The 25,145-nt window shown below is 30.0% G+C and overlaps 1 protein-coding gene across 1 annotated transcript in view; it reads right to left on the bottom strand.

The window, feature by feature from the left end:
* LOC143228591 (proteasome activator complex subunit 4-like) overlaps positions 1-25,145 on the bottom strand; it is a 125,514-nt gene that overhangs the window by 3,407 nt on the left and 96,962 nt on the right. Inside the window, 9 exon segments of the mRNA XM_076459817.1 lie at positions 88-309; positions 4,188-4,262; positions 6,991-7,146; positions 8,470-8,598; positions 9,498-9,574; positions 16,860-17,170; positions 20,500-20,631; positions 21,831-21,922; positions 24,065-24,169. Of these exon segments, the coding sequence (XP_076315932.1) occupies positions 88-309; positions 4,188-4,262; positions 6,991-7,146; positions 8,470-8,598; positions 9,498-9,574; positions 16,860-17,170; positions 20,500-20,631; positions 21,831-21,922; positions 24,065-24,169 (1,299 nt within the window).

Here is a 25,145-nt window from a genome sequence, read left to right as displayed (position 1 = left end):
TTGATAAATTACATTTACAACCAACAGATTCAAACAAACATTTTCTCTGCTTATCTTTTTACTTCTGTGTAAGAAATAACCACTCACAGGAATTGGCTGAGGATCATTTAGGTGATCTCCTAACATAACCAGCACATCAGGTAGGAACTCTGGAACATCATATGGATATGCATTCACACATGCACACAAGCCAAGTATCCCAGCATGTCTCTCAGTGAGCTCTTGAAGATCTACTATTGCTAAGCCAGAGGCTCTATCCTGCATCTTCCTTTTCTTCAGTTTCTTCCTACACTTAACCTTGAAACTCTCCTATAAAAAAGAAGAGGGATGTTGTTAAATGCAGCAATATGTTAATTTGAAAATCTTAAACAATATGCTAATTTTGGTTTGTTCATTTAAGAGCAAAGCTACACAATAGGCTATCTACGCCCAGTCTAATATGAGAGAATCAAACCTTGGATTTTAGCACTGTAAGCCCATAAGTTTCCCACATAGCCACTGGAAGATGCTAGTTTTGGAGATCAATAATAAATTTAAACTACTAAGTGTATTGGGTGTAAGTAAAAACATAGTTTGAGTAAGTAAATGCAATGAACACTTATATTCTAAAGATAATGAATTTTAGTTAACTTTCTGTTGAACAATTTATTCCTAAATGCATATCGCCATTTACTCAGTGCATACGAAACATACCATAACAGACTCACAATTTGTTCCTAAGCACAATCAAGTTTATTACATATATTGCCCATTATCCTTCTTAGATGGTTCAATTTTTTTTTTTAAAAAAGCTATGGTGTGGACAATAAAATTTCCTGAAAAAAAAACTGATCCACGCTAACTCTTACCTACGTCATTCTTTAAGCTAGCTATAATCATTTAAAATAAGGAAGGCTGAAATTCTTAGGGACAAAACCAAATGAAACAATGTCACAAAACATTTAGATGAAAAATATGCTACAAAAAGACCAAAAAACAGCAAATAATTGGATTTCCAGTGTACAAGAAGTTAGAAGCAACTGAGATCCTTTATACCTAATTGGTAATAAACAAACACAAGTGGTATTCACTGCTCCACCTTAAATAAAAGATTAAATGAAAAATTATAGAGAGCAATTAGCTTATTCATCATCAAAATAGGTTTGATGAGAATTTCAATTCTTCCAGAAAATAGTAATTTACATAGAAAACAAATTCTGTGATATTGCATATAGCATGCAGGCTTCAGTATGTAGGAAAGACAAAAATATCACAATATACTAAAATAGGACACCACCAAAATGCTACAAGTCTGTAGCATAACAAGAAATCCACATAAGGTTATTACTGTGTTACATACTAGTCTCTTTAATAAAATTATTGCCGTATTACATGCTTGTCTCTTTAATAAAGTTATTGCCGTATTACATGCTAGTCTCTTTAATAAAGTTATTGCCGTATTACATGCTAGTGTTTTTGATAAAGTTATTGCCATGTTGCATGCTAGTCTCTTTAATAATAAAGTTATTGCCATGTTGGATGTTAGTTTCTTTAATAAAGTTATTGCTGTGTTGCATGCTAGTCTCTTCAATAAAGTTATTGCCATGTTGCATGTTAGTCTCTTCAATAAAGTTATTGCTGTGTTGCATGCTAGTTTCTTTAATAAAGTTATTGCCATGTTGCATGCTAATGTCTTTAATAAGGTTATTGCCATATTACATGTTAGTCTCTTCAATAAAGTTATTGCCGTGTTGCATGTTAGTCTCTTCAATAAAGTTATTGCCGTGTTGCATGTTAGTTTCTTTAATAAAGTTATTGCTGTGTTGCATGTTAGTCTCTGCAATAAAGTTATTGCCGTGTTGCATGTTAGTCTCTGCAATAAAGTTATTGCCGTGTTGCATGTTAGTCTCTGCAATAAACTTATTGCCGTGTTGCATGTTAGTCTCTTTAATAAAGTTGTTGCCGAGTGCCGAGTTGCATGTTAGTCTCTTTAATAAAGTTATTACTGTGTTGCATGCTAGTCTCTTTAATAAAGTTATTGCTGTGTTGCATGCTAGTTTCTTTAATAAAGTTATTGCCATGTTGCATGCTAATGTCTTTAATAAGGTTATTGCCATATTACATGTTAGTCTCTTCAATAAAGTTATTGCCGTGTTGCATGTTAGTCTCTTCAATAAAGTTATTGCCGTGTTGCATGTTAGTCTCTGCAATAAAGTTATTGCCGTGTTGCATGTTAGTCTCTGCAATAAAGTTATTGCCGTGTTGCATGTTAGTCTCTGCAATAAAGTTATTGCCGTGTTGCATGTTAGTCTCTGCAATAAACTTATTGCCGTGTTGCATGTTAGTCTCTTTAATAAAGTTGTTGCCGAGTGCCGAGTTGCATGTTAGTCTCTTTAATAAAGTTATTACTGTGTTGCATGCTAGTCTCTTTAATAAAGTAATCATTGTGTTGCATGTTAGTCTCTTTAATAAAGTTATTACTGTGTTGCATGCTAGTCTCTTTAATAACTGCAACTTTCATTTTCTCACTTTATCTTAAGAATTTAATCTTAACAGACTAAATATCAGTCACTCCATTAAATCCAGAATATGAAATTTTAAGATAAAGCTTATAAAGGAAATAAAAAACAAGACAAAAGTAAAAACTTTGATCTTATGTATAACTTTACATGTTAAATCACAAATATACTAAAATCAATAAAACCATGAGACAAAAGTTCAAAACACTTTTTCTCCTTTAAGTAAATTATTCTTAAAATCTCAAAATTATTTTTCCAGAATAATTCATTTGTTCTCTAATAATTGTGTTCCAAAACAAAAGCACGTTTCTAATTAACTTGTAAAATAATTATTGGAACAATCACTAACATAAAAATTTATTAATAACACAGTTATTGTCTGACTTTCTTACTGGAAATGATAAGTGTTTAAACTTATGATTTGACTTACAGAAATATATTCTTTTTATGTACCTTTTATAAAAAAAAGAATATTTATGACTATGCTTTGAGTGTATGACCTTTAAAGTTTTATTTAAAAATGTATAATAAGATATAAAATGAGTTCAACAACGGTAAAATTATAAGTATGCTTTCACTGAAAAACTGTTTTTCCTGTGCTTGATAATAGTTCATGACCTACATGCTGCATTTCTTCTATTAACCTACTACTAATATAATTATCTTTTGTAAAAACATACTTGTAAACAGCTATAAAGAAATTACAAGTGTAAAAAAATAAATGTGATGAAACGTTCTTTACAATTAAATTTTATTGTATATAACTAATACTAAAAGAAATTTATTAAGAGAAAGTTAATTAATATTCTCAAAAATAAAATATTAAACTTGTAGATGGGTTCAATCTCTACAAGTAATTTAATTTAACCACTCCAAACAGTTTAATAGCTTTCAGAAATAACAAACCTAATAACTCCAAATTTATATAGATATATATACTATTCATAAATAAGCACGTAAATATACTAACAGCACCAGCAACACCATAAATGTTCACAGTAGAGTAGTACGGTTGTTAAAATGATATTTTGTGATTAGTTACCATCTAACCAATCAGAGTGTGCCACACCAGCTACATATTTGTATGCTTTTATTATGATTAGGGCTTTTATTTTGCAATGTTTTCTTTTTTTTTAACTAATGTTTATTTTTGGTTTCAGCAAGATACCTTAAAAATTGTGTTTTTTGGGATTTTTGTTTTTAATACTGTAATAAATATGGCAATATACCATATATTTACCCTCACTAATTTCTTTTATGAGAGTAATAACAGCAAAGCAAAGTTATACTCATGTTAAAACATTGTAACAGCAGTTAATAGTTTATATGAAATTATACAAACAAACATACCACTGATGGACAAAAGATGTTCCTTTTCATTCAGAGTAATATTCCATGACAATGTAATTATAAAAGTAGCTACAGTTCATATGCCCAATAAATTGGGTAACTCTTCCTGGTACTTATTGCTTAAACACTGATTTAATTATTTTTGTATTGGGGATGTTATAACAGTGTTTGTTGGTTAAAATCAAAAGCTTTGACTGTGACTGAGCCTACTGTAAGTCTGAAGGCATATTTAGGCCTTTATACTCACATTAAATGATGCTTTCCTTTAAGCTGTAGTATATTTCACCAGTGCTTCATTATGTAATTTCACTATTGTATATCAACATCCACCTTACTTACTAATAATTCTTCTGTAACCTTGACAAATTCACAATGAAGAAATCCCCCAAGTGTTTCTGCAGCTGTTTCTCGAACCTACAAGAAAAGAAATGTTATTTTATTGGTATTAAGACTTTGGTAATTTATCTTATTACTCATCTATATGTATATGTTTTGAAAAGAACAAATGCACTTTAAGTGTAAAATAACAAGCTTATGGATTTAGTTCTAAAATACAATGAAGAAGTATCCACACACACTACTTCTATATATATTGTTTGTTTGGAAATAAATATGAATGCCATAAAAATAAACTGATCATTAGAATGTGGTGTTAGACCACAATCTAACCAACAACAAAACTTCTTTACTGACATGGGTACATTCAAATCTCCCCCCCAGAACACTAGCATGTAAATTTGGACTTTTGAACCACCACGAGGAAGGAGTATTTCCCTTCAAACTCAACAAATTTTACCAGTTTTAAGTATGTAACAAAGTACTAAAACATGACTATTTTATATTTTGTATCTAATAATAAACATAGTATCACAACAACTGTTTATTTGTAAGTATACAAGTGAAAGAGTTAATTAAATATAAATCTAATAAGAGAGTTCACACACCCAGAAATATACATCAAAATTTATAGAATAGGAACAATAGGAACAGCACATTCTTTAGAACAGGTATGTATATACGTAATAACTGCATATTAGGTTTTTGGGTTTTTTGGTTAAAAAAAAGGAGAAGTCCTTTCATTCAGTGCTATAACTCAGTGGTTTTCAAACTTTTTGATTCCATGTATTGTCTTATTTCATTTCTTCTATTACAGAACCCTAATTATTAATCCACCCTTAAAACCTGGTCTAGATGAAAATGACCAAGTTTCAAAAATTAAAATATTTTAATAACATTTGTTAGAAGTCATGTCTTCTTCTGTGCTTATCACATATACATATATACACACACACACAAAAGCAAATTAGTATATGCAAGAACGTTTTTCATTTTGCTTGCTTGTGTAAGTAATTGTTTGGAGAAGACTAAATATAAACTGATTCACGATTTTTCACAAACACATTTGGCCCCTGACAGATCACCACTCAATAATAAAAATAAACCACCATTACCTGTTATCACTGTTGTCTTTGTGTGGAACCCCTGATGTCCTTTTGTGGAACTTTGAGGTTCTATGGAACACAGTTTGAACACCACTGCTTTATAAAGCTGATAAGCTATAGACTTGTCTCAAAAGCAGTATTCAAAACCCTACTCATAGTTTATAGACTTAACTTACAGCAACTATAAACCTACTTAATAAACTATAATATAAAAGTAGCAGTTGAAAGCCTATAAAAAAGGTTATAGGCTCAACAATTAGCAGTTGAAAATGTATTATAAACTCTATACTCAACAAGATTTGGTTAAAAAGCTGTAAACTATTTCCATCAACTTGTAAGTGAAACTACTTTAATGTTGGACGAAAGCATAAAAAAAACCCAAGAAAAAAGTTTCTAAGGTTTACTGAATGTAACAAAACACTACACTGAACTGCAAGTTGTTCTACATGTTAATAAAAGTCTACAATCAAATGTGGTGTTTAATCAGGACTCTCTCTTTGATGCAGTTACATTAGATGTTTCATTACATAAGGACAAACCTGCTATCTGACAGTTACCATATTCTACAACTTCATGTAACGTACAAGCATTATCTATATTTGAAGAAATCACAGCTTCTCAGCAGGTTTTTTATGAAAATTTTGTACTGTACATTCCAGTCAGTGGTTTAATTACTGTTTAGTAACCAAAGCTTAAAATAAAATGTAACAGTATCTTATACATACACTTATAGAATATCCTAGCTTTGGCTACAGATATGCACAATAACATTTGTGGAAAAATATTTGATCAGAAAGATAAAAAATGCCTTCCATCATTTCCCCATATCATGTCCAGTAAAAACTGAGTGGAATTTCACATACACGTGTTGCTTATCACAATTTTTCAAACTTTTACTGAGAAAAATGTTTAACTGAATTATGCATTTAATATTATCTTTGCTTGCGCATGTAAAACATTTTCCTATATATAATATACACAGAAAAATCTCAAAATATTTAAAAACAACATTAAAGACAATCTGCCAAATAATATTTTAAAATAATACAAAAATGCCTGATTTTGTGTGTGTGTAACAAGGTGTATGTAATACAAGTTTTGAATATTGCAGTTTGTGTATTATTTCATGAATAAGCTCATCAAAATGTGTAGTTTCACAGAACTATATATCCTTTTCTTATTCTTTTTAAATGGTTTAGGAATTTTCTTGATTAGGAAAATTATTTATACAAAGAAATAGCAAATATTAATAAATGCAAAGACAAAAACTAAACTATAGTTGTACAGATCTTTTATAAATGAGGCAAATCTTAAACTTTTCAGCTTATAACATCTACAGTTCCAGTGTTCGTGACAAGTATTTACGGTGCATCAAACATAATCACACATTCATATACTTTTTTTTTATATGTTACATTCATTCAAAGAATTTCTAAGAGTCTTTGTTGATCAGTAAACATACATACAAGTTTAATATATCTAGTAACAGGTGATTACATTTATACTAACTATTTTAAAAATGTTTATTTTATAGTTAGTGTTATTAACCCATAAAGACATAAAAATGAACCTGGTTCATTCATTAAAGGCATTTCAAAGCTCTGATAAAAGTCTCTTTACATGTGTAATATTTGTACACAGCATTTGATTTTCTTCTTTGAAAACAGCATCACAACTGTAATGTGAGTTTGAGCACCCACCTCAACCCTCTCATCCTCCAACAAACTAACAACCAATTTTGTGATTTCTTCCACCCACTGAGGCTGATGCATCACCATGAAAAGGTTGGAAAATACCATGACCTGTAGGTAAGACAAGGCTGCAACCCTAGCATGCCAGGAATTGCTCTCACGAACCTAAAATTTGTAAAATAAAATGGAATTTGAAAACTTCCATTACACAAATAATTTGAAATGTAATTATTGACACTTCATAGAATGATATTTAGTCAACCTCAAAAAGAAAGACTTCATTTAAAACCTTAATAGTGCTTTTTATCACAATTATTTTAATATCATAAGAACCCAATACTGCTCAACTACAAAAAACACTTTAAGAAGAAACTTGTAATACTGTTTAATTACAAAAAACATTTCATGAGAAAATTGCTATACATGTGGAACAAGAACATAATACAACTTAAGTGTGAAATAAAAGACACCATGTACATACACAGCCATTTTGGTAACTATTTGCACTGTTGTTCTCAGTATTCCAATGAGAAAACTTATCAATAACTTTAATCAAATTGATTAGACAAGCAAATAACTTTATATTCATGATGATAAAGTAAATCTAACAAAAATAATTGAAAATATGCAGCGTTCCTCAAAACGAGTGGTAGAAAAAAGGTTAAAATGGAATAACTTAAAAATAAATAAGAACAATTATATAAGATGTAAGATATCAGTTGCTAAAAATACATGAGTATTGGGGTATCAAAAATCAACAATACAAAATCTAGACATTGTAATATAGCTGGAATACTTAAGTAACAACAAAACCAGCATAAAATCCTGTACTAAAATAACAGTAATGTAATTATAGATACCAGAAATCAGTTTTCTATGAATATTTTATAAAAGCAGAAAAGTTACCTTTTTCCTTCATTGTAAATACAAGATGCAACCACACACAGAGAAAGAAACATAAGAAAAGTGTTAACCTCTATGATGCATGTGTTTTATATCTTAAGGTACCACATTTCTCCATGTCTGTGGTGTGTCAGGTAAAGAACAACACAAGGTGATTAAAACAATTTTATAGGCTTATACTTTAAGAGCCTGATACTGGTTTAAAATGTAAATTCTCAAAAAAAGCACTATTTTTAAATATTATGCTTGAATCAAGTTGGTTCCAAATTGCAACGAAGTAATTATTTTTTTTGTCAACTATTGTTTGTTACCTTCATAATTTCTAACCATGGTAATGGTATGAAGTTCTCTTTTTCTTCAGTTACTCATATCAGTAAAGGACTAACATTGCTCAGACTCTTTCATAATTTGAAAAATAGAAAAGTATTTTGAGAAGCTAATTTAAGAGATGAGTCAATAAGCCCCATACAATTTAATGATAACCGTTTCACAAGTATATAACAGTATATATGTAAAAACTCTATAGTCTTTAAACACTGAGAAAAAACAATAACAGTAGAAGTACAATGGAAACTAATTTTCTACCTGTTTTATAGTATTAATTGCAGCTTCTAACACTTCTAGTTGCAAAACTGCTTGACCCATCACTGCTAGTGCAACTGTACACTCTTTTTGTAACTCATCATCAGTAGTATCACTCTGCATTATGCATAGCTGAAAAATAAATACATTACAACAGCTTTACTACATCAAATTCAAAACAATAAAATAAGTACATCAAAAACAAACAGAGTATGTTGTAACAGACAAGTGATTTTAAAATAGTCACGATTATATTTAGTATCATAACTTCAAAATTCAAACTAACATAGAAGTTGGTTCTAAAACTCCTATAGTACATTCTTTCAAATTTTCTAAATGAAAAATAAATTACTGAAACAAATATTGAAACGTGCTTTCACCCTGAATAGTAGTCAAAGTCAAATGAACATACTAATAAAATAATATTTCTGAGAAGTAGCTTTTACATCATTTTGAAAAGGTGAGAACCTGCTCAGGGAAACTGTGTAATTAAACTTGAATAGCCAATTTCAATCTTAAAGAGAATTCCTTTTGAGCTAGCCTTACAACTAACTATGACTGAAAAAGCTGAATGGTCCATATCCATAATAACAGCCTTAAAGATTTATCATCAAAAATATTAATTTTTCAAAACTTTCAAAATCACATTTTTTGGCACAATGTGTAGAAAAACAACAACATAATCTACTCAAAATTTTATTAATATTTTTGATGAAGAAGTGATAAATTTTGCAAAACATGAAACATTTATACAGAACAGACCTTCTTAGTGCTTATAACTTATTTTAGGCATTATCCATGTCATTAATAAGTTAGAGGATTAACAAATATTGTACAATCTTATCAGGTGTATAAACAAAACTGTATACTAGCTGTTCTCTGTATTAGTATAAAAAAAATTAAAATGTGAAATTTGCAACATGACATCCTTTTCCTTCTAAGCAAGTCATTACTAAATAGCAAATAATGAGCAAAATGTGCATGATACTTCTGGAAATTATGATCTAAATTAAGGTAACAACAAACTTTACCACACGTAGCAAGCGGAAAACTTCTGGAGGTGCACAAAAAGGAGTTCTTGTTATGGTAATCACAAGCCACTTACATACTGTAACAAAAAGAATAATTAATATTTAGTATATGAGTATGTCTAAATTCTAAACTACATTTCAAATCATTTTTCGCATCAGCCTTTAGTGTTAGATAATGATAACAAACTGAGAGGTGAAACTTACAGATGACAGCAAAAATAAATTTATTTCATGAATTGCATTTAAAACACAAGTCTTTCAGAATTTTCTGATCTTAACACAACAACGAAATTTTCAAAAATCATGAACAGTAGTACCTCATGGTTACAAAATGTTTTCATTTTACATATAAAAAATATAGAAGACTACAAAACACCATGAAGATTTGCTTAATTTAAAATTATTATATATAACCTACAATGTACTTAGTGCTTATATCATAAGCCCAAGTAACATTCATATGCGGAGGTACAAAAAATGTTTACAAACGTACTACTTGTTATGAATGTTCACAATGGTGCTGTCATGTATCATTTATCAAATAAGTGTTTGAAGGAGGTCACTTAGAGCTGAGCACGTTGTATTACTTGCAACAGACTCATTTATTGAAAAACCACTGTTTATTAACAAACATGAATAACATGTAGAATTGTCAATTTTGAATACACAAATTAAACTTACGTGCTTCTGAAGACTTTTGAAACATCAGGAAATAAAACTGCTGAATATACAAAAGATATATATCATAATAAACTGTTAACTCTTTCACTATGGGGTTCACCCCAGGGATTAAACGCGGGACCATTTTTATTTGTATATAGTTTTACTACTATAACTTGTAATACAGTGTGCATATCTTCAATAAATTTGATAAATGTTTAGTGCATATTACAAAGTGATAAAAACCCCATTACCTAAGTGCTTTTGAATAGTTGACCTTTCTTCTTCAAGGTTAAACAGACAAAGAAAAGTTCACCTTTTTCTTCAAAAAGCACTTGAGTTATATGGTTTTATCATTTTGTAAATACTTTTTCAACTTGTATGCTTTTGGTTGTTTTTTTTTTGACATCATAAAAGTACACATTGTAAGTATTTTATATAAAAAAACAGTTTCCTTAATGAAGAGTTTCTACTAAAGATTTCTCCATGAATATATTGAGTATATGTTTTAAATAGTTTGTGTGCAAAGTGATTTTTGTGTTAAGATTCAAAATACTTTTCTTTGCCTCAAAATTTTCAAATTTGATTTGTGTATTCTCTAAAGCCTCTTTAATTCATTTTAAATATTGATTTTCATTAAAACTTTATATTTTATCAACTATTTTCTCTACCCTAACTCTATACAACATTGGTCAATTTGACTGATCTTGTAACCATCAAAAAATATTATACTTTTCTTTCTAGAATGACTTCAAATTGTAACATGAAACTATATTCATTTATCTAAGTAGCTTTAACTTTGTAACAGTATACATCTACTTATAATTTAATTTTACTGTATTATTGCCCTTCAAACCATGTCTAACTACTATTCTTGTAACTGTAAGTTGTAAATTACTTGGGGAAAATGGAGGTCATGTTATGTTATTAATTACATTATTCATGAGCTGCTCATGAGTATGCCTCATGAAACATTTATATTATTATTTACTTTACCTAATTTCACTAATCTAAAGATCCTTATTCTTACATCTTAGTTACTTTTATAATAATAAATAAAGTAAAAAGATGAAAAACAAGAAATAAAGTACTTACTTTTGTTTGTAGTTGATTATAATTTTTTTTTAAAGTACTGCTACTAATGCACTAGATAATTTTTATTTAATTAAATAATCAACAAAGAACATAGACTAATAACATGCAAAGAGCAGACAATTTTTCTGGTTTTCATCAAAAGCCATTACAAATTTATCTAAGCAAGTAGTTATCTTTCATGTTGGAATGAAGCTTGTACTAACAGTGTAATTGAGAATTTTCCATTCAGAAAAAAGCAATCCCCTAGGGGTACAGTGGTAAATCTACTGATTTACAACATTAAGATCATGGGTTCGATTCCCCTCGGTGGACTCAGCAGACAGCCTGATGTGGCTTTGCTATAAGAAAACACACACAAACAGAAAAAAGAACTTTTGCTAAACCATTTGACAAATAAAAGCCTTGACTTTCCATTAATTATAGATAATACAGAAATAAAGATAAGAGAGACTGATAGAGAGGATGTGACATGTGGGTGTAGAAAAAGGCTCTGATTTTCTATTTGATAGCTCTCTAACTAAATAAAGATTGTTGGCTAAAAAATGATGGTTTGTCTGAGGAACGACAACTTTATTGAAAATAATATATGCATAATTTCATATTTATTGGAGATGTGGTAGACAAAATAGAGAAGAAAAATACATAGAGAAAATATGTCACACTCGGGGAAATAATTCAAGATTTTATAAATGTTGCCATATAAAATTACGAACTTAAAATTTTATATACTATTAAAATATGGAAAATTAGCTAAGATTTTATGCTATGCTGATTCGAATAACATAAAAGAGTATACCAATAAAATTTTTAAGGTTAGTCATTAAAACCTTTGGTCATGTGCAGTAAAGGATGCACAAACTAAAGTCAAATATGAAAATGAAAAAGATTAATTTCAATAATGAATAGAAAACTACATTAAAAAATCTAACGAACATGAGGAACTTGGAAAAAAAAAGTCCACTGATGAACAACTAGTGAGATGACTCCCAAAAGACTGGATGGAGTAATACAAAGCAGAGTTGGTGAGCAGTAGCTAGGCTACACTAAAAGTACAAGTAGAAACAAATGCAGTAAGACATAAGTAACAAAGATATCAACTGAGTTATCTTATCCTGACTGAAATAATTTAACAAATGAGAAAACTAATAATGATGCACTAAAATAATGTCTCAAAACAGACAAATTATAACATGCAGGCAAAAAACTGGCAATGGATCAAAGTAAAAAAAACACTTGAATTTTATCCCAAATATTTAGTCTGTTGAAAGAGAAAAATAATCAACGAATGAAGACTGGAAACTTTCTTTGTAATTACCTAAGTGAAAAGTGTTAACAATGTTCCTTTAGAACTAATCAACATTTAAACCTCATCAATAAAGTTAGCATAGATATGGAAGTGACAGCTCTGTTGAACCAGTCTCAATTCACCTGCTGATCAAATTTAAAACTGAAGTTGCCATATGAATAAATATATGAACAAACACGTGAAACTGAGTAAATTAGATGATATTCCAAACATTCTATTTTCTGTGGTAAAAATACGTTTCAATCTGGGTTAAAAACTATCGAAAATTATAAGTCAATGTTAGCTATGTACCTCTCAGAATTCTAATTATACAGTTTACCGATATGCAAGTAGCCACGTGAAAATACATAGAATTAGGTAAAAATTATCTGAATTATTAAAAAAAAACAAAAAAACAAGCCACTAAAATGATATCTGGAAAATTAACAACTGTTTTTGTGAGCCAAATTAATTAAATTAACCTTAATACAATTTATGCAAACATAAATTTATTATTAATTATCATTGTTCTTAATAGTGGGAGTTGGCAAGATTTCCAAATAATTTGTGTGTCAAACTACCACACTATTGAATTCTTAAGCAAATAAATGACAATTCAAAGTATTGATTATGATATATTATGCACATGTATACTAATAATACCCTAAAAAAGTTGCTAATGCTTCCAGTATAACAATTCAACTGCCTACATATGTGATAACATCAATGGGAATAGCCTATACTACCTACCTACCTGATAGTGTTAGCAGGACTAGCCTATACTACCAATATGATTGCATCAGCAGAGCTGGCCTACACTGTCTACCAAAATATTTGATCAAATCAACATGGCTAGCACCTAGATGGTTCAGACTAACACTACAAGATTTCTTAAACTTACTTGACTGGTCTGGGGATATATGCTTTTGATATTCTGATAAATATATTAAAATATTTTATAAATGGTGAAAACATATCATGCAGATAATTAAATATATTTAAAACCCAATTAAATCCAACAGATGGCACTACACATTGATGGGTAGAAGTGTGACAGTTTCTAAAGGTAAAGTATATACTTTATACAGGTATAACATAAAAAGTAATTAAACAATAGCACAAAAAAATTATAAGCTTTAAAATGAAGTAGGGATTCTGCAACAAAAAGTAACAGAACAATAATTAAAACCACAATCACATGTTTATATAAAACTTAATTCCTACTTTGGCAGCTTTATACACTTATCTGCAGGCCAAAGCAAGGATTACATTTTATAAATTTTGTGATTGTGGTTTTAATTCTTGTAAAAGATATAGCTAACAGATATAAGGCTATACTGAAAATTTATAAACTTTGTGTCCATTCTATGTACATATAAAAACTGAACAAATAAATAAGAAAAATAAATAAAATGTTAAAAGAAACTAAGGATATCAAAAATAAGGCTACACTGAAAGTTTATAAATTTTGTGCCCATTCTATAGACAAAAAAACTGAGCAAGTAAATAGGAAAAACAAATGAAATTTTAAAATAAAGTAGGGATTTGGGTTACTCTTAGAACAATAATAATTATCCAAAACAAAATAAATGTTGCAATAAAAACTACACAAACAAGTAAACTGATACTACTCATGATCCATACAGCCAAATGAAGTAATAGAACATTCCCAAACAAAGTACAGATTGAAAATCATTTTAAAATCTATCTTTGCTTGTGTACTTTTTATTGCAGTATTTATTTTATTTTGGATACTTCTTATAGAAATTCTATGAATAACCAATGATCCCTATTTTACCTTAAAATTTTAATTTTTTTTCAAATCTGTGATATAAAGACTTAAAACAAATATCATACTTTAGAATTGCAAAAAAAATGCAGAAAAGTTATTGCACATGCATCTTCAGTTAATGTTTAAGAAAACCCTTACAATACCCTAAATTTACTTTTGAATATTTTCAAATACACATTACAGTATATTTCGAACCTCTGCAATAAAAACAGCAGCTGTCATTACCAATTCTTTATAACTTATAAGAGTAATTCTGACTCTCACTCATGGTAAAGCATTGATGGAATAATGCAGTCTCTACATCAGAAACACAGTAACCTATTTAATGAACATGGATTAAATCTAAATGACTTGTGTTAAGTCTATAAAACTAATAATTTTAAATGGGAGTCAAAGTGTACATGTCATGACCTCATACAGTGTCATTCAATATGATGTTATGAATCAGTTGACAGGGTTATTAGTTTCTATGATATCCTACACTGCTTATCTCACAGAATGTTGGGTACTTATCTATTATTGGGGGGAATTAAAATAACTTTAATGTATGAGAAATTTAAAACATTAATACAATACAGTTTATTTAGATTAATTTATATTTTTTTTCTTTTCACAATAACAAAAAACTTAATAAGAAAGCATTAGACTCGTACATACTACACAAAAGAAACAGTTGTTTTTGGAGACCAACAATTTTTGATAGAATTAAGAATGGAATTGAACAGATCAGGATTATGTAGTGACTGTCTCCATATAAACTCAGTTAAATACGACTATAGATGATAAAACATGGCTTAACTAGAAAATGTTTAAAAATGTGTTACTCATGTTAAATTTAATATTGCATTTATATTAAATCTGATAAAAAAAATTATGAAATTAATGGGGCCATGATGATGTAATATACAGGCTGTAATAGAGGGCCATGATAATGTAATATACAGGCTGTAATAGAGGGCCATGATGATGTAATATACAGGCTGTAATAGAGGGCCATGATGATGTAATATACAGGCTGTAATAGAGGGCCATGATAATGTAATATACAGGCTGTAATAGAGGGCCATGATAATGTAATATACAGGCTGTAATAGAGGGCCATGATGATGTAATAAACAGGCTGTAATAGAGGGCCATGATGATGTAATAAACAGGCTGTAATAGAGGGCCATGATGATGTAATATACAGGCTGTAATAAAGGGCCATGATGATGTAATAAACAGGCTGTAATAGAGGGCCATGATGATGTAATAAACAGGCTGTAATAGAGGGCCATGATGATGTAATAAACAGGCTGTAATAGAGGGCCATGATGATGTAATATACAGGCTGTAATAGAGGGCCATGATGATGTAATATACAGGCTGTAATAGAGGGCCATGATGATGTAATATACAGGCTGTAATAGAGGGCCATGATCATGTAATATACAGGCTGTAATAGAGGGCCATGATCATGTAATATACAGGCTGTAATAGAGGGCCATGATCATGTAATATACAGGCTGTAATAGAGGGCCATGATAATGTAACATACAGTACTGTAATAGAGGCCATGATGATGTAATAAACAGGCTGTAATAGAGGGCCATGATGATGTAATAAACAGGCTGTAATAGAGGCCATGATGATGTAATATACAGGTAGGCTGTAATAAAGTACCATGATGATGTAATAAACAGGCCGTAATAGAGAGGCCATGATGATGTAATCAAAAACAGGCTGTAATAGAGGGCCATGATGATGTAATATACAGGCTGTAATAGAGGGCCATGATGATGTAATATACAGGCTGTAATAGAGGGCCATGATGATGTAATATACAGGCTGTAATAGAGGGCCATGATGATGTAATATAAAGGCTGTAATAGAGGGCCATGATGATGTAATATACAGGCTGTAATAGAGGGCCATGATGATGTAATATACAGGCTGTAATAGAGGGCCATGATAATGTAATATACAGGCTGTAATAGAGGGCCATGATAATGTAATATACAGGCTGTAATAGAGGGCCATGGTGATGTAATACACAGGCTGTAATAGAGGGCCATGATGATGTAATATACAGGCTGTAATAGAGGGCCATGATAATGTAATATACAGGCTGTAATAGAGGGCCATGATAATGTAATATATAAACTGTACAATGGATAAAAGGTTCTTCATATGAACATCATTTTGCACTTCTCAGAGTTCAAGTCAGACTGACTTCAGCATTTCATGGAAATATCTTCAGTAAAAGGACTTTAGTGATACATCTGATGGCTTGAGTACAACAGACTTGTACTGTTGACTGAAAGCTTGCTACACTTTGCAAAGAAACATTTTGTTAATTTAGAATTAGAGTGAGCATTCCTTCTATAGTACCAGATTGGTTCACTGGACTTATCTGTAAATATTCAGTTTCTTTATAACTATTTTTAATGTAATAGTTTAATCAGAATTGTTTTGGAATAGTACCATGAATGAAATAAATTTTTAGAGCCAATACCATTTATGATCAAAATAATAATTAAAACAAACTTACCAATTTTACAAAGATTTGCAGCCTTTTTCCTTTCCTCTGGCTGTTCAAGTCCATTGATGCAGTTCAAGTGTGAATTATGGATAAAGCTATCAGTGGAACCACTCTTTGGTGTTGATACAGTCAAGTCTTTATTATCTAGATCAGACTGGTCAGAATCTGGAGTACTCTGACTGCTATCTACAATTTCTACAGTTAGAAGTGTAAGAGTGGGTAAGACTTCCATGATGAAAGGGTCACGTTTTGGGGCAAGAGCCAAACATTTGGAAGCTCGAGGAAAATACATGTCGTACATAAAAATTTTGCTAAGTAACCTGAAAATTGAGCAAACAAAAATTAAAGTAATTTAGTATTTAATCAGTAATCTTTTATCTGAACATTTTATTTTTTATTTTATAATAAACAGAACTATATACAATTTCCTTTCAATAATATAATACTGAAATACAAAAAATCAAATTTTATTTTTTAAATTAAACATATTAAAGTTGAACAACAGATCACAAATCAAAATGGACAGTATATTAATAAAATGCTGCATCATCTAAGAACATGCTAATAGAGAACATGTGTACATATGGTAAAAAAAAATTAGTTTCATAACTGTCTTGGAATTTATACCAGTTAATTTATAGGTTATAATTTCAAGTCTAATAAATTTTTTTTATGTTAACAAAATGACATCAAATAGAAATGCTCATGAAATAAAGTAACAGTTGTAAAAATAATAAGTATGTGAGATGAATGAGTTAAGTGAGTTATTAAAAGCACATCTGGTTTTGCATCTTGTTTAATATGGCAGAAACAATAACTAATTTTGCAGCATCTTGTAAATTTTGTTGGTACACTTCAAACTATATCTGTTTATTGACAAAAACATTCTGTCACACTCTTTGTAACTAAAACATAATAGCTGCAGTGTCTTAAACTAGTATTTCTAACTTCATAGACTGTAAGCAACTTAATGTTAAAAAAATTATATAACATAAAAAATGGATTTATGACACCTGGACTTTTCAAATTGAACCAAAGTAAGTTTTACAGCTTATAATAAAAAATAACTGCATAATTCAAACATACTGGTGGTGTGAACATGCTTTGTATTCACTATGAGGAAAACCTATACACTGTACAGGTGCAATGAAGAAAAAGTGTCATTGGCTACTATTCAGTTCTTTGCATGAAATCAGTACAACCCAGTAACTTATGTCGATAAACTTGGAATATCAAGTTTATTATTACCACTGCATAAATGTTCATGTTGTAATTATTAATAACTTTTCATGATAAACAAGTTTCACAATAAATTGTAAAACAAGTACATGATAAACTGCTAAAATATATTTAATCAAGAAAAAAACCCTCTAAAAAACATTTTAAATCATCACTTAACCATTATAATACTTTCATTATTTTGTATTAATTAACTCAACTATTGACTTCATCCCATTTACATGAAAGAGTATTTACATATCTTTTTAAAACAAACTTTGATTATACTCAGCTATTATGTAACTGTCGTGCCTAGCTAAAAATATCAATCAAACTTCCTCATTATTTGTTTTGTATGTTCTATAATGTTTGTGCAAAGCTGTTCATAGCTATTCTTAACTTTAAACAGGTAGAGCTCTTGATTTCCCTCATCTGATAAATTAGTGGTATTTGACTGCCACTTTCAGACCACATTTACAGTTACAAATTGTAACATATTTTTACAACAACAGGATATAAAACATGAATATTTAGTTTCACAGTTCAGGTACACAATTATGCCACATCTAGCTCCTCAATAATATGCAACATTTTAACAAGTAATTAGAAAGAGAAGGACTTATTTACATTATTTTACTAATGGAGACTTACAATTAGGTTACCAAAATGAAATTCTTCAAACTGACTTTAGTAGACCAAATGAACTAAATACATTGGACCCTGGACTTCATTCAATACCTATTCTGATGATATTTACATTTATTATTCTCTGATTATCCTCAAATTATTTTAATAAATATTTAAAACTGTAATTTTAACTAAAATTTTGTTATTTTCAACAAATCTTTTGTTTAACCATTTTGCTGCATAGTTTGGATACATTCCAATAAACATTTACATCCACTGACTACAAAATTTGTATTTACCACACAGCTACCAAAATAATTCCCCTCTAATATGACATGCAAGAATATTCCCTTATACCAGAAGCAACTGCCAAACCTGTGTGCATGCTGCCATCTGTGTTCTACGCCATGAAACCTTGATGTTTAAACACCTCATTACAAAACTGCTAACTTTGCAAGAACACATATAGCATCTATATAAAAACAGCTTCTTCATATCTTGAACACTCATATCTGAATAATTTGTTTTATATTTTGTAATGACTTTGGCCCCTTTTTGACTTAGTTTTGCCTACATTTATGAAGACACACACGCTGTCTTCATTGCTACATGGATAAACCCAAGCGGTAAAACCTGTATAACTTACCTCATTGGAAAAATGAGCATGTGAAATTTTCTAATTGCTTTTAATAATCTAACTGTATTTTATTACAAGCAAAAATTAATTTGAACACTTGAATACTGTAAGTTATACACACACCAAAATTAAAAATATTATTCCAATTAAACATTTTTCTAATTCTACTGAATAAATAAGTTAAAACATCATACTGTATTAAATTTGAATATGAATATATCATGCATTTCTATTTGTTATGAAATATAATAACAATTATTCTATATTTTATTTTTGTTCTCTAAATGTGCAGGTTAAACATCATACATGATGGAGAAACATGTTTAGTTAATTTCATTTTAGTTGTTTTTGTTCCTTAAGTGTTTTTGAGTGAATAATACATGCTCTACTATTCATACACTGCTGCAATACAATGCATTCTGCAAGGTTTTAACAGTGGAGTCCTTCAATGGTTGTTCAGGAAACCTTTAGAGGGTTATAACATCACACGTGTTATGGCGAGAATGACCAATCATGTGAATAGTAGTAGTCATTCTAGTTAAATAAAATATTTCTCGTAAATCAAGAAATATTCGGTTTAGTCAGTATGGAAGGGGATGTTGAAGGTGAATCTGCTCAGAGAATCTAGTAACAACATATACTTGCTAAGTTTGTGTTTAATGTTATGACAAAGTTTGTAATTCTGCATTTCACTTCATGTCCAGGCTCATTGTTCCATTTAAATCACAGCTCAGTTTGCAAGAGATTTATCATTAATTCATGACTGTTATCTTAATTAAACCTCCAATTATTAAGCGACTCCTATCCAATATCTTAAATATTTACATGAATATACCACATTGGTATGTTTTGTGTTCTCAGGGGAAAAAAAGGAGTCCTGTTAATATGTTTGATTTTACAATAGGGCATAGTGGGAATATTTGCTAAGCTTTTACCTCAGAATAGTAAAATGTTAAAAAGTTCAAAAACTTTTCTACTCGCATATATTCTCTTACAAAGAAACTGTAATGCCAATTTCGGTCTTTCTCATTTCATACAAATAGAATACTAATATACGACCTGTTTAAAAGCATTAAACTCATGTTTTAATATTTTCTGTAATTATTTGTTGTAAAGTTATGTAATATTCCCAAATATATATTACTTAGGCACTTGCGGATGACTCACCTGGCTATCCTGTCACGGACATTTTGGAAGTCATGAGTTAAATGTGGACGAAGATATAACAAAATCCTATGCAGTACCTCAAATACCCTCCACTCCTGTTGGCTAATGTAGCCAAGTAAGAGATACAATTGGCTGTTGTAATAACAAAAATGTTAGTGTCTGAAACAATATTAGGCACACATATGCACACACAAAACAGAAAATTACTGCATCCACAGCTTTTGTTTCAAGTTAATCATAGCTATTATTCACAGAATACATTCCACATCTCAGTAAAAAGAGCTATAATTTCTTATACTATAGTTAGGAAAAAATGTTTTCAATCAAATTCCTTACAATTCATTGCTTTTAAACAAATTATCCACAGAGAGAAGTCTTAAGTACACTTTTAAACTTTTATGGTGCATAGAGCTGGTCAATAAACTGAATTACCTAAATTTAAGCATCAATTGGTGTGACAAAAATAGTCATCTAACCAAATTAGTGTTTTTGGTTAATATGGTTTTTGATTTATATGAGGTTTTAAGTCCATTTTGCAATACCATAAAGTAACCTAAATTAATTTAGGTATGTAAATAATGTTATGATGTTTTGTAGAATTCGTTATTCTATATTACACAGTGGGCCAACCATTTAATGATTATATATGTATGTTAAAGGTTTCTGTAACATATGTACATTGTTTTGATTATTCTTACTATCTAAGTAACTGAAATGCTGCCCTTACAATTTTTCATTATCATTTAAAATTAATTCAAGATTATTCAGCTTGATAAATTAGTGTTATAACTCAAAAAATAACCAACTAATTGAACTATCCACATGTTTCTTGTGAGAATAACTGACCAGTTGATTGTAATTGGCTAATGATTGCAACAATTAACCAATTATGAATTTTCTATTCATAGCCCAATTGTAATACTTTAATACAGTGCCATTCCATATTTTTTACCAGTTGAAAGGCAAAACAGAAGACACCATCATAAGAACAATAGGAAATTATGTGATAAAATCTGACAAAATACTTTATCAAAACATGTCCCCAAAAATCTTTCTAACAGAGCTATAAAGAGGATGTAACTCTCACATAAAGTTACCATGCATAGTAATTATTACTGATACACCTTGCTTTTCTTATCTGCTTATTAAATACTAAAGTAATTATAGTTAAGACTATAAAGCTCAGATCTGTAAAATATAATTTGCAGCACTCTAATCATAAAAGTAGTTAGAATGGATTAATAGCAAATGATGTTTGTGAAACACTGATCTACAAAACTGGACCATTATCAAAAATCAATGAATGATTTTCTTTCATTCAAAATACAAACCTTGCTTCTAGAAAAGATGCACCCTCTCCTTTCAGCGGATCTTCCATGAGTAACTCAATCAACCAATGATACTTATTTGGATCACGACTGTCCTGAAAACAAAGGAGAAAGCAAATTTTCCACATGGAGAAAAAAAATGTCTTTATAAAAAAAATTTAAATGAGCAGAGAGAGGTAGTTACCAATGCTAGGACATGCACATAAATAATGTTTATTCATGAAAAAAACGAGAAAATTGAAACTGTCAAATTAAATTACTAGTTTAAACAACAGAAAATTAAGATTTTATAAGCTTATAATCACAAAAACCTATAAACAGAAATACTGAGGCTGTTTTAGGTTTGGAACATTAGGAATCTTGCTTTGCTGCTCTGACACAGTAATACCAAACTTTGTGTCCTAGAAATGTTTTGATATTAAAGATTTTTCTCATTTACATTGCTACTTCATATGAAAATGCAAGTACATTCAGGTTGCAATTACTATCAATATTTGAAAGTTTAATAAAGTAACTCCATCAATAGCAATGCCAAAAATATAAATAAATAACAAAAAACCATAATAATGCAAACACTGTAAGAAGATTTGATAATCCACAAAGTTTGAACTGTTTTAATGCACACAAAATCACAACAAATTGCTGGAAAAGGATAAAAAAAATAGTTTAATTGTAAACATGGAATTAGCAGATCAATTGGAAACCAAATTAACCATACAACTGCCAAAACAAACAATAGATCTTGCATGTATTTTCAGTAAATCAATTATGCTAAACTAGTCAGGACAACACCAGAGGAAACAGATATAAAGCATAGTGTTGATAGATCATCAGTACCAAAACAGTCACAGAAAAGTTTGAACAAATAGCTGGCCAAGTATATAGTGTTAGTAGACCATTTATAATGAATTAGTCAGAAGAACATTACAACAAACAGCTTACTTAGTCTGTAGTTCTAGTATATCAAGGTTGTCAAATGAATATCACAACAAATAGCTAGCCTAGTGTGTAGTGCTCGTTGATTAAGTAGATTAATAGCCACAGTATCAAACTAATCAGATGAATATTACAGCAGAAAGCTAGCTTAGTTTTTAGCACCAGTAGATTACTGGTATCAAGCTCGTAACAAGAATATAAAAAACAAATATGTAGTCTAATTTGTAGTGTTAGTACAAAACTAATCAGAAAATCATTATAACACACCACTGACCTTATTTAGTGGTTCGATTTGTTTTGAATTTCATGCAAAGCTACACGAGGGTTATCTACACTAGTCATTCCTAATTTTGCAGTGTAAGACTAGAGGGAAGGCAGCTAGTCATCACCACCCACCGCCAACTCTTGGACTACTCTTTTACCAATGAATAGTAGGATTGACCATCACATTGTAACAGCCCCCATGGCTGAAAAGGCGAGCATGTTTGACGTGACAAGGATTCAAACCCGTGACCCTCAGGTTACAAGTGGAATGCCTTATCCATTTGGCCATGTCAGACCTCCTCATTTAGGTTCAGTAGTTCAATTAACCCACCTACCTTGGAGAATACCAGGTCAAGTACCAACAAATTTAAACTATAAATTTAATGGTATAATTATAATTATAATGCATATCTAATACAAAAACACTCTGAATGTCAACAGAATACTGAGGCCAAACACGATAAATTAACAATTTAAATAATATTTCAATATTACATTAGTAATACTTTTCCCTTAGTCTTAACTTACACAATATATCTGTATATTTTAGTGCACACACACAAAAAAAAAAAGAGTCAAAGAAAATTTCGTCTTAATTACTTCATTTTATATTTTAGTATACACCTTTGATAGCTCTTAAGATATACAATTTACTTCATTTGAAAATGTGTGCAAAAACTTCTCATATTATGTTGAACAATTAATAAGTTTAATCCTAACCTTGATTTTCCAACTTCTCTATTTTTATTACAATTTTTTCAGACTAAATTTTACTAACTAGTACAAAAAAAACAGACAGGTGACCAACGAAAACTAGTAACTGTTCACAAGTTCAACAGAAAAAATTTCAGGAACTGTTATGAATCCATATGAGGTATTCTGGGTATTAAGTGTTAATACATTTTAGTACAGTGTAACTTAGTAATGGCTTTATGGCAGCATGCATCTTTCAAAATATACTAGCTTTCTATAGTCTTTTCCTGAAGTAAAGGTCTTTGTTATGTAAATTTACTAACATAGTGGAATGAAAGACTTACTGAAGCAGTAGCAAGAGATACTCCCCAGTCATAGACTGTATCTGGTGTAATGTTGTTCAACATAGTTCTTAAAATTGGTTGAAGCTCTTTCTTCAGAGACTGCATCTGGAAACACAAAAACTGAATGTTTAATTATTATTAGAACTTGTGTGTACCTGGTGTTCCACGTAAGTGTAGCTCATAAAATCATTTCACCTCAGCTTTGGTTTATTTTGAATTTCACGCAGAGCTACACGAGGGCTATCTGCACTAGCCATCCCTAATTTTGCAGTGTAAAACTAGAGGGCTACTCTTTTACCAACAAATAGTAGGATTGACCGTCACATTATAATGCCCTCATGGCTGAAAGGGCAAGCATGTTTGGTGCGATGGAGATTTGAACCTGCGACCCTCAGATTACGAGTCAAGTGCCTTAACCACGTGGCCAAGCCTAGTCTCTTAGTTTTGGACATTTGGTCATTGCAGAATTTATATGTTATTACAAAAGTGTCAAACCATTTATTTCACAGCTTTGTTCCTCTCCCATTTAATTTAATTTTATATTATTTTTTACTCAAATCCTGCTGCATTTCCAATTTTAAATGTAACAAAATAATAACAAACAATTTTTGAAAAACACTAACATTTTTTTTTTACAAAAAGAGGTCTCACAATAAATGTAATTCCTTAATATGGAAAGAGTACCAGGGCTTTGAAAAAAACAAACTGGAGACACTGAAGTTTGTAAATGTAACTGAGGAAGACAAATGCAGAATAATCTGAAGTCAAAGAACAATTGGAAACCAACACCAAATGAAAAAGCATGGCCATGTATGAGCTCAGTCATTTTGATCAACAAGCGTACATGTTATGATCTTTACATAGTTATATTTAAAATTTAGTTGAACAACTGTTGTATCAACATATGTTACTACACTCAATATTAAAAAGTAGTTAATTACCAATATTTTAACACAAGTTTTAATTTCTTAATTTCAAAAGGAAATATATAGATAAATTTTCAATCTCCACTTTATGTATCACATGACAATTTCAGATGTTCTTCTTTCTCCAACATAAGCTTCTTTCAAATTTATAAATT

The sequence above is a fragment of the Tachypleus tridentatus genome, chromosome 10, assembly GCF_004210375.1.
Source record: "Tachypleus tridentatus isolate NWPU-2018 chromosome 10, ASM421037v1, whole genome shotgun sequence".
NCBI lineage: Eukaryota > Metazoa > Arthropoda > Merostomata > Xiphosura > Limulidae > Tachypleus > Tachypleus tridentatus.
Note: the sequence above shows the minus strand (reverse complement) of the source record. Positions and strands in the feature narration are given on the sequence as shown.